Source organism: Orycteropus afer, unplaced genomic scaffold (genome assembly GCF_000298275.1).
Source record: "Orycteropus afer afer isolate SDZICR_OR568_19922 unplaced genomic scaffold, OryAfe1.0 scaffold00061, whole genome shotgun sequence".
Taxonomy (NCBI): domain Eukaryota; kingdom Metazoa; phylum Chordata; class Mammalia; order Tubulidentata; family Orycteropodidae; genus Orycteropus; species Orycteropus afer.
The window spans coordinates 3,163,539-3,176,424 of record NW_006921648.1 but is presented as its reverse complement, the minus strand read 5'-3'; the positions used below and the strand labels follow the sequence as shown (position 1 = coordinate 3,176,424).

At 45.7% G+C, this 12,886-nt stretch overlaps 1 protein-coding gene across 1 annotated transcript in view; it reads left to right on the top strand.

Moving 5' to 3' along the window:
- The first annotated feature begins 592 nt into the window (after nt 1-592).
- SRL (sarcalumenin) overlaps nt 593-12,886 on the top strand; it is a 71,213-nt gene continuing 58,919 nt past the window's right edge. Inside the window, exons 1-2 of the mRNA XM_042780796.1 lie at nt 593-657; nt 972-1,123. Of these exons, the coding sequence (XP_042636730.1) occupies nt 593-657; nt 972-1,123 (217 nt within the window). The remainder of the gene's footprint in view (nt 658-971; nt 1,124-12,886) is intronic.

Below are 12,886 nucleotides of genomic sequence, written 5' to 3'. Positions count from 1 at the left end.
CGATTAAGGGGGTCACCATGAATTGGAATTGACTCCACGGCGATGGCTTTTTATTTTTGGTGGAAAATGCATGTCTGTTAGAGCAAGTGACATGTTGAATTTCACGGCCACATCGTGGCAGATACTTACTTGGGTGGGGACTTGCCCAAGTTCACATCCCATCCCATGATGACTCGACATAAGCCCACTGAATAGAAATGCAGGCAAGTGCCTGTATCTCCCTTTTTTTAAGAAAAAGGTGTAATTTCTATACAGTAAAATCCTCCTTTTTTGAGTGTACTTAGCTAAATTTACAGTAAGTTAAATGTGCCTCTGAGAGGAAGGGCTTAACCTGAATCTGGACGAGCACGCCACTTCCCAAGGCTAGCAGAACCCGAAAACCAAACCCATGGATGTTGATTCCGACTCAGCGACCCTCTAGGACAAAGTAGAAGGGCTCCACAGGGTTTCCACGGCTGTAATCTTTCCCTCGCTGAGCGGCTTGGTGGGTTTAAATCGGTTAGCAGTCAAGGCTTAACCACTGCCATCAGGGCTCCTAAGGCCAGTAGAAGCGACCCCATTTTCCGCAAAGTGCGAGGCGCTATCATGCGCCATGCATCGCCTCAAAGAATCAACAGACAGCTATGAACGCAGCGCTCCCGGCCTAACAGGCAAAAAGTCTCCGCCTCCATCTGGTCCCCGCGGCACAGCTCAGTTTCCATAGGCCAGAGACGAGGGTTGAGGGCGGAGCCAAGGAAAGCCCCTCCCCCTCCCTGGTATGTCGCGCGTGGTAAACGTTCTCACCAGCAGGCGGCGGAAGTCAGGGGTGCGGCTGGGGCCCCTCCCTTTCCCGGATTCTCTCTGCTCCGCCCCCTCAGCGCGCATGCTCTTTGGTGCCTCAGGGCCTCTCTCGCGCGCTCCCGCTAGCACACGTTTCCGGCCCCGCCCCCGCATCGCGCGCCCCCGCTTTCACAAGCACGCCCCTCACGCAGACGCCGTAAACGTGCTGCGAACGTGCTGCTCACCGCCTCTCCCACGCTGAGGCGCTCTTCAGCTGCTTCTCACGGCACCATCCCTGGATCAGAGCCTGTGTCCGTCGCGGCGGCCGAGGCCCAGCGGCCACTGGCCCGTGCCCGGAAGTCAGGTAATTGCGGACTCGGCCGAGATGGCGGAGCCAGCCTGGCTGTCTTATTGAAGTAACTGTGTGAACCACATGTTTAACTTAGAATGTTCTAGCAACCATATGAAAAGCAGTAAAAAGTAGTGGGTGAATTCTGATAGCTTTAGTTTTAACCCAGAGTGTCTAAACCATTATCATTTCGACCTGGGAAAAAGTTGCTTTTGACTTCTTGCTAAGTGCCGTGGAGTTGATTGCTACTCATAGCGAACCCATGCGGCAGTAGAACCGCCCCACAGGCTGTAATATTTTTTTCGTTTTACTGTATTTTATTTTCTGTTGTTGAGAATATGCACAGCAGAACATACACCTGTTCAGCAGTTGCTACATGTATAAGTAAGTGACACTGATCACTTGACTGCTAACAAGAAGGTTGGCGGTTCAAACCCACCAGCCACTCCTCGGAAGGAAGATGGGGCAATCTACTTCTGTAGTGATACTGCCTCAGAAATGCAAGGAGGGGTTGCTGTGAGTCGGGTCTGACTCGACGGCACATAACAATAACAACAACGATCATATTCTTCATGTTCTTCAAGTTGTTCAACTAGTCTCACTCTCCTTTGCCGGAAATGTGCGTCCTTTGTAAACTTGAACTCACTGCTCCCCCTCCCCTTTCCTGTCTACTGTGAGTTTAGGCTGTCAGCGTTGCAGGAGCTGATTGCCAGGTCTTCGTGTGCGGAGCCTGGGCGGCTTTGAACTGCCAACCTTTTGGCCGCAACCGAGTGCTTAACTGTCGCACCACCAGGGCTACTTTTTTGAAAAGTTACTAACGAACCATTTCATACTCAGTTTTTCCTATGAAATCTTCCAAACCTGGGGTGGTGTTTTGCACTTTGAGCACAGTGTTCAGACCCATCGTTTCCAGGGCTCAGCAGCCGTGCGAGGCTTGGGGCTCCCACTTGGGACAGTGCAGTTATAGGCCATTGGGGAGCATGGGAGCCAAGTTTGGTGGTCAGAAAGAACCTAGGTGTTCTGTGGGAACACTGACAGGAAGGAGAGATGAGGAAAAGATGTGGGCACACATAGCTTCAGTATCGGGCTAAGAAGTCTGGATCTTATTTTTTTGTGAAGAGGAGGTGGGGTAGGAGTGATGTCATCAATATAACATTGGACATAACCTATTAAAAAGAGTTTTTTCCTCAGGTATAACGTACACTCAGAAAAAGGCACGTATCTTAGTGTTTACATCTTGAATTTTCACAAACTGAACACATAACTAGCTCCGCATGAAGCCTCAGTAGCTTCCTCGTGCTGCCTCCTGTCTTGTCACTATCTTTTGAGTAATTGTATTTCTTTTTTAAGTCTTAATTTTGAATAATTATAGAATAGAGTCACAAACAGTTGCAAAGGAATATACAGGGTGGTTCTGTATACCTTCTTCACCCACCTTCCCTGGGTTAACATCTTGCATAACTATAGCCAGCTAATCAATATTGGTGCAGTGCCTGGGGCTTATTCAGATCATGCTAATCACATACACACTCATTTATGCTCATTTATGTGTATTCTGTACCATTTTTGTATTCCTACCAGCAACACAGGAGAGTTCCAGTTGCTCTGTATCCTCGCCAACACTTAGTGTTGTCAGATTATCATCATCATTATTTTAAGTTATTCTCATAAGCACCATAAATTGGTTTTAGCTATGCTTGAATTTTTTGTAAGTGCAGTAATACAGTATGTCTTTTTGTTTGGTTTCTTTTGTTCAGCATCATATCTTTGAGATTCATTAATGTTTCCATATATATCAGCAGTTTGTTCATTTTTTTATTGTTGAGTAGTATTTCATTTTATGAATATACCACATTTGTTTGTTCATCTAGCAATGGGCATTTAGGTTGTTTCCAACTTAAGACTATTGGGTGTATATTTTAATAGATGGAACAAAAGCTGTAACCATCGAGTCAGTTCTGACTCATGGCAGTCCTGTGTGTTACAGAGTAGAGCTGAGCTGCATGGAGTTTTCTTGGTTGTAATCAATCTGGAAGCAGATCACCAGGTCTTTTCTTCTGTGGTGCTGCTGTGTGGGTTTGAGTCACCAACCTTCAGGTTAGTGGCTGACTGCAGATTGTGTTACCCAGGGACCTATCTTAGTAGAACTGAGCTCCACAGAGTTTTCTAAGCTGGCATCTTTATGGAGAGGAGTCCTGGTGGTGCAGTGCTTATGTGCTCAGCTGCTAACTGAAAGGTTGCCCACTCAAAGCCACCCAGCAGCTCTGCAAGAGAAAGACGTGGCATTCTCCCATAAAGATTACAGCCCAGAGCACCCCGTGGGGCATTTCTTTTCTGTCACGTGGGGTTGCTATGAGTTAAATCAACTTGACGGCACCTAACGACAACAACAATCTTCACGGAAGCAGGTCACCACATCTTCTCTCGAAGAGCCACTGGGTGGATTCAAACCACCAGCCTTTGGGTTAGCAGCTGAGTGCTTAACTTTTGGGCCACTAGGGTTCCTATTTACTACCCTCTGAGCAGTTGGTAATGAGTCCTGGTGGCACAGTGGTTAAGTGCTGGGCTGCTAACTGAAGGATCAGTGGTTCAAACCCACTTGCAGCTCCTTGGGAGAAAGATGTGGTCGTGTACTTCCATAAAGATTGTTGTTGTTAGGTGCCGTTGAGTCGGACCTGACTCATAGTGACCTCACCTTGGCTTTCCAAGGCAGTATCATTACGGAAGTAGATTGCCCCATCTTCCTTCCGAGGAGTGGCTGGTGGGTTTGAACCGCCAGCCTTCTGGTTAGCATTCAAATGCCTTAGGCGCCATGCTACCAGAGCTCCCTCCTGGAAACCCTATGGGACAGTTCTACTCTGTTCTCTGGGGCGCTGTGAGCCAATTCATACTCAGTGACATTGGGTTTGGTTTTAAATAGATAGTATGAATTTACCCTCTTGCACATCATTGTGAGATTACCAAAGTGTCGATTTCAGGATGATGCATCTTAAGCATGTTATCAGCCGTTATCATTAGTTGGTTCTTTGGGAGTGGGGCTGAGCATTCTTAGTTCTTGGTGCCCCTGCACCCCCTGCCCTATTTTAAGGAACTCTATTAGGGGTGCACCTCACCTCCTGTGAAAGCACATGTCTGCTCTGAGTATGCTTGGTATAATCATGTCCTCTGTGTGAGGATCTCAGAAGAAATTCTTTGCGAGTCTCAGTAGCAGAAATAATCTCACTTCTCCGGAGCAACTGGCTTGTTCTTATTTTGAGGACACGGGGGATTGGGCAGCTGGTCCAGTGACACACAGGAGGGGTTATACGTGGCGTTTGTTTCCGTGTTAGCCTTCTTAATGGCTTCGTCTTGTGTACCTTCCTTTGTTCGGTTGCCCCCTTCAGTGAGTGCTTTCTCGCTATAGTGTTTGAACCCTTGGGAGCCATCTTCATTCTTTTCTGGGACAGAGTGGACTATAATAAATAAATGCTCCTTATGTCAAGGTTTGGGGCCAATCTTTGGCTGAGCAGCCAAGCAGTTGCCCCAGCTTGGTTAGGTGTTTGAAGGACTGTCTAGTGGAAGAGGGGGCCTCTCTGTGACCTTGGCCTCCTTAGCGGTTGACTGACTGGCCTCAGACCAGTATGTAAAGCAGATGCAAATCCTCAAGCAGCCTCTTGGAGCCTGACAGCCACATTGTCTTTAGTGTTGGGTCTTGTTGGCTCTGGCTGCACTCTGCCCCGACCTGAACCCATCCAGTGCCCATCCTCTGTGCTTCCCACCGTGCTGGTGGCCTTATGGCGTTTGTCGCTTTTTTTACTTTCTTGGGAGTTCTTCTGCCTGCTCTCTCCCTATGAGTCCTGGGGTGAGGGCGGGGTTAGTGCCATGTGTCTCCCTCCTCTGTCTTGATCCCCTCTCTTCTTTTGCTTTGCTGAGTTCCAGGTTTCTTCGGTTGATTGACAGGAACGCGTGTTGTCTGAGAGGAGAGGGTAGGACTGGGGGCTGTGGGGAAGGACTGGGCCTAAATCCAGCAGCTGTAGGAAGGAATGATCTCCCCAAAGTGGCTTCCTCTACCCCACAGCCCTGGTGTTGAAAAAGAAGCTGAGTGACAGCTGCAAAGATTCTTGAGTTAGGGGCCCTAAGTCAAAGAATCCCCGAGAGTGGCCTGCTTTGTGAACAGCTTCAGGATTAAATTAAAGAGGAAACGGGAAAGTGACTTGAGGAGGTTGAAGGTGCTGCACAAATACTAGAGATCAGTCTGCTGAGCCTTGTGTTGCCTACATTGTCCCTTCCCCATGGGAGATGACATGGATATTCTGGGAATTCTGGTTGCAAAGATAGTTGGGGAAACCTTTTGTTCCTTCATACGGAGGGAAATGTCGGTAAGGCTGGGCAGGTACTAAGAATTGGTGGGAGGCTGTTTGCTTGAGATGAGGGGAGTGGCAGATTCCGTTCTCCATGAGGTCCTTGTGCTAGATGTCCCTGGTTTTCAGCATGACGTTGAGTTGGCAGGTGGCAGCCCTGTTTGACTACTGAGGAGTTTGGGGTTCACTTGCCCAGGATCACAGGACTTGGGGCTCTGAGTCCTGCCCTGGTCCTTTCTCCATCACAGCAGAGGTGGAGGCACCTTGATGGGAGAAGTTCAGCAGGAGGTGTGGTCTGAAAGGGAAGCGGAAGCAATGAAGAAGGTGGCATGAGGAGAGCCGCCCAAAGCCCTCCCTGAAGCGGATGGGACAGGATGTGGCAAAACCCTTTTCTTTGCAGCCTCTGGCTCGCCAAGAGTTACCACCTTCCCTTGGCTTGTCCCGCTGTTAGAAATGTCCTCTCCTCAAGGATACCACTTGCTGGATAAACCCCTCATTGCTCTTTGGGACCAACGTGTACAGGGACACTGGACATCACACGTGATTCTGACACAAGGACATGGGCTGGGCTGAATGCTGACTGTAGAGGCCCAGGGGGTGCTTCCTGCAGAAACCGTCGAGGGCTTAGGTCTGGAAGAAATGATGTGAGGTTGAATCCGGGGCCTCTCCCAGAGGACCCTTGCCCCAAAGTCTTCCTACGACTCAGATTCTCAGGGCCAGAAGTTGGTGAAACCATTTGCATGTGAACACATTGTGTGATGCTCGCACCCTGAACACCTAGGGATAGGAGCTCACTGCTTACCAACCCGCCTTTTCCGCTACTGGGCATAGGAAACTGGAGCATTCCGCCTTCCACTGAACTAACTGTGTGTAGCCCTCACCATGAAAACTGGGGATGCCTTCAGGAACCATACAGAGCAAGCCCACTACTTCCTTCTCAGGGTAGTACTTTCGCAGCTCAAACTTAGGTGTCGGATCCCCAAATACACGTTAGTGACCGTGGTGTTCACTCCTCAATTTTGGGGACATAGTCACATTCTGGAGGACAGAATTTTCCTATTACATCTTCTCCCTTCTAAGAAGCTTCTTCATTCCCATTTCCTCCCTGGGGTATGACCCTTAGATCCACTGTAGCCCCTGCCACCACTATTCCATCCCAGGATAACCATTTGCCTCCAAGGCAGTGCCTCGCCTCCTGCCCCTCCCCCCAGTCTCTTAATCCCCACTTGAAGCAGCTGGATATAGGAAAACCCAGATGTGTGCAGCCCTGGGTGGGGGTCCTTTACTTTACTGAGGGGCTTTCTGCTTTACAGAGTAATTCACCAAATGATTCCTGGAATCTGAGCAGGTATCCACAGACTACAGCCCAAATCCAGCCTTCTGCCTAGTTTTGTTTTTTAGAAATTTTTGTTGTGGTGAATTTATATACAGTGAAACCTGTAAGAGCTGGAACTCAGTGGACTGCATTGTTTTTCCAGGTTTCACAAGTTTTCCTCCTTTGATAGGTACAGTCTTACCACTTTTCTATTGCTTGTTTTAGTGGAAAATATTTGAGTTTTCCTTTTCTGACAGGTTTCCACCTTACACAGGTTCTGGCTTTTGTAGGTTTTTACTGCATAACAGATCATTTGTCAACTCAACCCTTTTCACACATGTAATTCAGTGATGTTAATTATATTTACAGTCACTATTATTTATTTCCAAATTTTTTGTCCCCTTAGCAACAACTCTGTACCCTGTTAGCAATCCAGCCCCCCCCCACCCCACCCCCACCAAGCCACATTCTGCCTGCCTCTGGTAACCACTAAGAAACTTGGATCTCTGTGGATTTGTCTGTTCTGGAAATTTCATAAAAATGGGATCATGCAATGTTTGTCCTTTTGTGTCTGAGTTACCGCACTGAATATATAATAGGATCATCTGTGTTGAGGCATGTTTCATGCTGCTTTTCTCTTTATGGGTGAATAATATTCCATGTGAGAACTCTGGTAGCATAGTGCCTAAGGCATTGGACTGCTAACCAGAAGGCTGGCGGTTCAAACCCACCAGCCACTCCTGGGAAGGAAGGTTGGGCAATCTACTTCCATGGTGATACTGCCTCGGAAACCCAAGGAGGGGTCGCTATGAGTCAGGTCTGACTCGACGGCATATAACAACAACAACAACAATATTCCATTTTACATATATATAGAAACCTGTTGCCATTGTATCAATTCTGACTCATAGTGACCCTATAGGACAGAATAAAACTGCCCTATAGTGTTTCCAAGGCTGTAAATCTTCACTGAAGCAAGCTGCCATATCTTTCTCCTGAGCTAGTGGGTTTGAGCTGCCAGCCTTGCAGTTAGCAGCAAAGTGCTTTGACTGCTGTGCCACCAGTGCTCCTCTGTGTGTGTGTGCGTGTTATATACATACATGGACAGGGCATTGTTTTGTTCATAGGGTCGCTATGACTCGAAGCCAACTCGATAGCACCTAACAAGGACCTTATATATATGTGTGTGTGTGTATATATATGTGTGCATGTGTATATGTGTATATGTATGTGTATACATGTGTGTGTATGTGTGTATATATGTGTGTGTATGGGTATATATATGTGTGTGTGCATATATATGTGTGTGTATGCATATACATGTGTATGTATGTGTATATATGTGTGTGTGTATGTGTATATATGCGTGCGTGTATGTGTATATATATTTTTATAGTAAAAAAAAAAAACACTGACATCGAGTCGATTCTCACTCATAGTGACCCCCATTGGGTTTCCAAGGCTGTAAATATTTGCAGAAATAGATTGCCTCCTCCTCCTTCTGCTGAGCAGCTGGTGGGTTTGAACTGCTGACCTTCTGATAGCAGCCAAATGTCTTACCTGCCGTGTCCGGCAGAACCACACAGGTCATGAAACGAAGCAACACGAAAGGATTAATGGTTTTTTTTAAAAGGAACGGGGGTCAGGCGGACACCCTGCATATTCTGCAAGAGCGACCCCTAATGCCTTTGTTCTACTTTATTTATGTTTATACACGATTACATCATTATTCTTGGGATCCATATAATCAGCTTATTCTCTACAAAGTTAAAATTTTACTTCTCTTTGTGCCCAAGGAGAAGAAATGGTCATTGAAACAATCACAAAAGCCTCCTCAGGAATAAGGAGTGTAAAACTAGAGCACAGTGACCCAAAGTGTGAAACATCCCAATAAGATAAAAACATGGACTACTGGAATAACATCTACTTTTGTTACTTGATGTTTTGCCAAGTAAGCATTTAACTGCTTCTGAAAATGGAGGTGAGGATCCCAAGGCTGAGCGCTCTGGCAGCTTCTGTCTAAAGGCTGAGCTGGGGACAGGGGGGCTCTTGGGCTGGGAAAACCAAGTAAGCATTTAACCTAGAGAGGCCTTGCCTTCTCTTCTTGCTGTTGGAGAGGACTTGCCTTCTCTTGTCGCTGTTGGGCATGTGCCTTGCACTCATGTCCTTTGATGATTTCTCTCTTGGTCTCCAACACTTACCTACTACACCGTCAGAACTCCTTATATATTTGTATACATATATTTTTATTTATCTAGTTGTTCGTTGATGGATTTTTGGATTGTTTCAACCTTTTGATCTTTTTTTCTTTAAATTTTATTTATTTTATTGTTGTTGAGAATATACACAGCAAAGCATACACCAGTTCAACAGTTTCTACACATACCATTTAGTGACATTGATGGCATTCTTTAAATTGTGCAGCCATTCTCATCTTCCTTTTCTGAGTTCTTCCTCCCTCATTAACATTAACTCACTGCCTCTCTGGTGTCTGCTTTTATAGATCAGTTTTATTGGAACACAGCCATATCCCTTGTTGACTGCTAGCTGTAGCTGTTTTCACATTACAACAGCAGAGTTGAGCAGACTTGCGACACAGACCGTATGGCTGTAGAACCTAAAATATTTACCACCTGGCCTTTAAAAGAAGTCTGATGACCTGTGCTCTAGGGCATTGCAAGTGTGACTGGAGTGGCAGGAGTCCACTGTTCTTCTCCTGTAGCCACCTCTTGTTCCCCTTGCACACGTTTCCTCTGCGTTCATCCCCAGGAATGCAGCCCGAGACGGTCAGGAGCAGGTGTTGCTGGAGCTTGACAGCTTCTGAAAATGGAAGTGAGGATCCCAAGGCTGAGGGCTCTGGCAGCTTCTGTCTAAAGGCTGAGCTGGGGACAGGGAGGCTCCTGGGCTGGGAATGGGTGGTGGGTGATGTGGGACGAAGCCAGTGTGTAGATTTCACAGGGCTCAGTGAGGTCTGTGTAAGCATTTGTGACCTGAGAATTATCTAAAATCAAGTGTGCCTTTTTCACCTCCCTTGTTTTCCAAACAAGGAAATCAAATCTTTAAATCAAATGCAGTTAACCTTTTCAGTAGTGCTGAGTCCACCTCTTCCTGCCTGTCTGGGTTTGGGTTTTGTGGCTTTCTTTGACCTTTCATCCTGTGTCCTGTGTTCTCCACACCTCCCCCACAACCCTCTTTCCCTGACTTGTTAATTCCCTTCTCTTTGTGATAATATTTGCTTAGTGTCTTACTTTTCTAGTGCTGCTATCATAGAAATACTGTGAATAGATGGCTTTAACACACACATGAATTTCCCACAGTTTAGGAGGCTACAAGTCAGAATTCAGGGGCTGGCTCTGGGGAAGGTCATTGTCTCTGAGCTTTTGCTCCTGGACAATCTTCATGCAGCTTGGCGTCTCTCTTCCCCCATCTTTCTTCTGTTTGCTTGTTTCAACTCTTTTATATCTCAAAAAAAATTAATTCAAATTACAGCCTACACTAATCCAGCCTCATTAGCATAAGAAAGACAGTTCATTCCCAAATGGGGTTATAACCACAGGCATAGAGGTTAGGATTCACAACACGTATTTTTTGGGGACATAATTCAATCCATAACACTTGGGTTTATGGGATAAGTCATGGATTATGAGTTAGACTGGTCTGAGTTCAGATTCAGATAGCTCCATTCCTAGTTGTGTGATGTTGAGCACATTATCTCACCTCTGTGAGCCTCATTTTCTTCTTGGTGGAACAGTGATGATAATGCCCACTTCTTGTGGCAGGTAAAGCAGCTGACACATAGTAGCTGGTTAGTTTACTTTTTGTTCTTTTTCTCTCTTATGACCAAGTGCTGACTCCCCCTCTCACAGTGAGACCCTCCCTCCAGCCATGTACATAGATTAGAAAACCTCAATATTGGTAACTTGTCAATTCTACCCAAACTGATCTGTAGATTCAACATAATCCTAATTAAATTCCAAGAAACTTTTTTTTTTTTCCTAAATTGACAAGTTGATTCTAAAATTCATATGGAAATGCAAAGGAACTAGAATAGTCAAAACAATTTTGAAAAAGAACAAAGTTGGAACACTCACACTACCTGATTTCAAGACTTACTAGGAAGCCCCGGTAATCAAGACAGTGCAGTATTAGCAACAGAGTAGACATATAGATCATTAGAACTGAGTAGAATCCAGAAGTAGATTCACATGTATGTGGTCAGGTCATTTTCAACAAAGGTACAAAGGCAATTCAGTGGAGAAAAGAATTTTTTTTTTTTTCTATGTGCTTTAGGTGAAAGTTTACAAAGCACATTCACTTTCCATACAGCAGTTCACACACACTTTGTCTTGTCTCATGACATGGACTACAATTTACCCCAAAGCAACAGCTCCCCTCCCACTTCCTCCCGATAGTTAACTCTTCCCTGTGTCCATCCCTCCATGCCCTCCTGCCCCCTGAGCTGTCTCCCTGTGCATAAGCAGCCCTTCTTTCTCCCATGATTGGTCTCTCCAAGGAGTCTATCTACCTCAGGTACATGTTCAACTCCTATGCCTGTCTTTTGTTTGGCTGGAAGCCACAGGTGTGGGTTCAGTTCCAGACCTGAAGGGCAGCTAGGGGCCATAGTCTCAGTGGTTCCATCAGGCTCTATCAGACCAGCAAACCTGGTCCCCCCCCCCCCCCTTTTTTTTTCCCCAAATGATTTTGAGTTTTGTTCCACATTGTTCTCCCTCTCTACCCAGGATCTCCTACATAGATCCCCCTCCAAATGGTTGACAGTGGTAGCCAGGCACCATCTAGTTCCTCTGGTCTCATAGTTGTATAGGCTGTGGATTGCATGGTGTACCAGTCGCTTGGACTAATTGTTTCCATGAATCTTTGTTTTTTCTCATTCTTCTTTGCTCTGGATGAGGAGAGACCCATCGTTGCATCTAGATGGCTGCTTGCAGGCTTTTAAGATCCCAGTCACTACTCACCAAAGTAGGAGGTAGAACAATGTTTTGTGTATGTTATGCCAATTGAGCTTGATGTTCCCTGCAACTATGGTCCTGAGCCCACAGGTTCAACTATTCACTCCCTCTGGGTAGCTGGCTGTGACCCAGAAGTGACTACGAGCTTGTCCCTTGTCAGCTCTACTATGTACCTGAGAATTCTAACAGAACATACAAGTACACTTGTAGAACCATTGTCTGCCAATCCTGTACATGGTCTTGGGTACACTTCCTGCTCATAGACATACCTAATAGTTCAGCGTGTCCACTCATCTATCTACCCCATATACCCATGTTTGCCTTCACTGACAACGCAGTACTGTATGTGCAAAAGGGTTCATCTTTGTTGCTTGCACCTCCCATGTACCTCTTTATATCTTCCTTTTCCTCAGTGTCACCATGTTGATCACTCACATTTGGTACATTGTCCTTCTCTTCACCCAAATCAGTATTTATCTCTACCTTATTTTCTATTATAGCAGCACTAGATAATTAAGACACCAAGCAAACATTATCATAGAAAGAGAAGAATTAACAAGACAGGGAAAGAGTGTTGAGGGCTGTGGGGAAGGTGTGGAGAACATAGAATGACAGGTTGAAAGGTCAAAGAAAGCTACAAGAACCCAAGATAAGGTAGAGATAAGTATTAAGAGTGTATTAATAGTATTCCCTCCCCTCCCCTCCCCTCCCACCCTTGGTAACCAACAAAGAAAATTTCCTTCCATATAAAAACCTTTCCTTGACTTTTACAATAACGGACTAATACAATATTCGTCCTTCTGTTACTGACTTATTTCACTCAGCATAATGTCCTCCAAGTTCCTCCACGTTATGCAATGTTTTGCAGGTTCTACATTATTCTTCAGGGTTGCATAGTATTCCATTGTATGTATGTACCATAGTTTGATTATCCATTCCTTGGTTGATGGACACTTAGGTTGTTTCCATCTTTTGGCTATTGTAAATAGTGCTGTGATGAACATGGGTGTACATATGTCTGTTCTTGTCATGGCTTTCACTTCTTTAGGATATATACCTACTAAAGGAATGGCTGGGTCAAATGGTATTTCTAATTCCAACTTTTGAAGGAATCGCCATACTGCTTTCCACAATGGTTGTACCATTTTACAGTCCC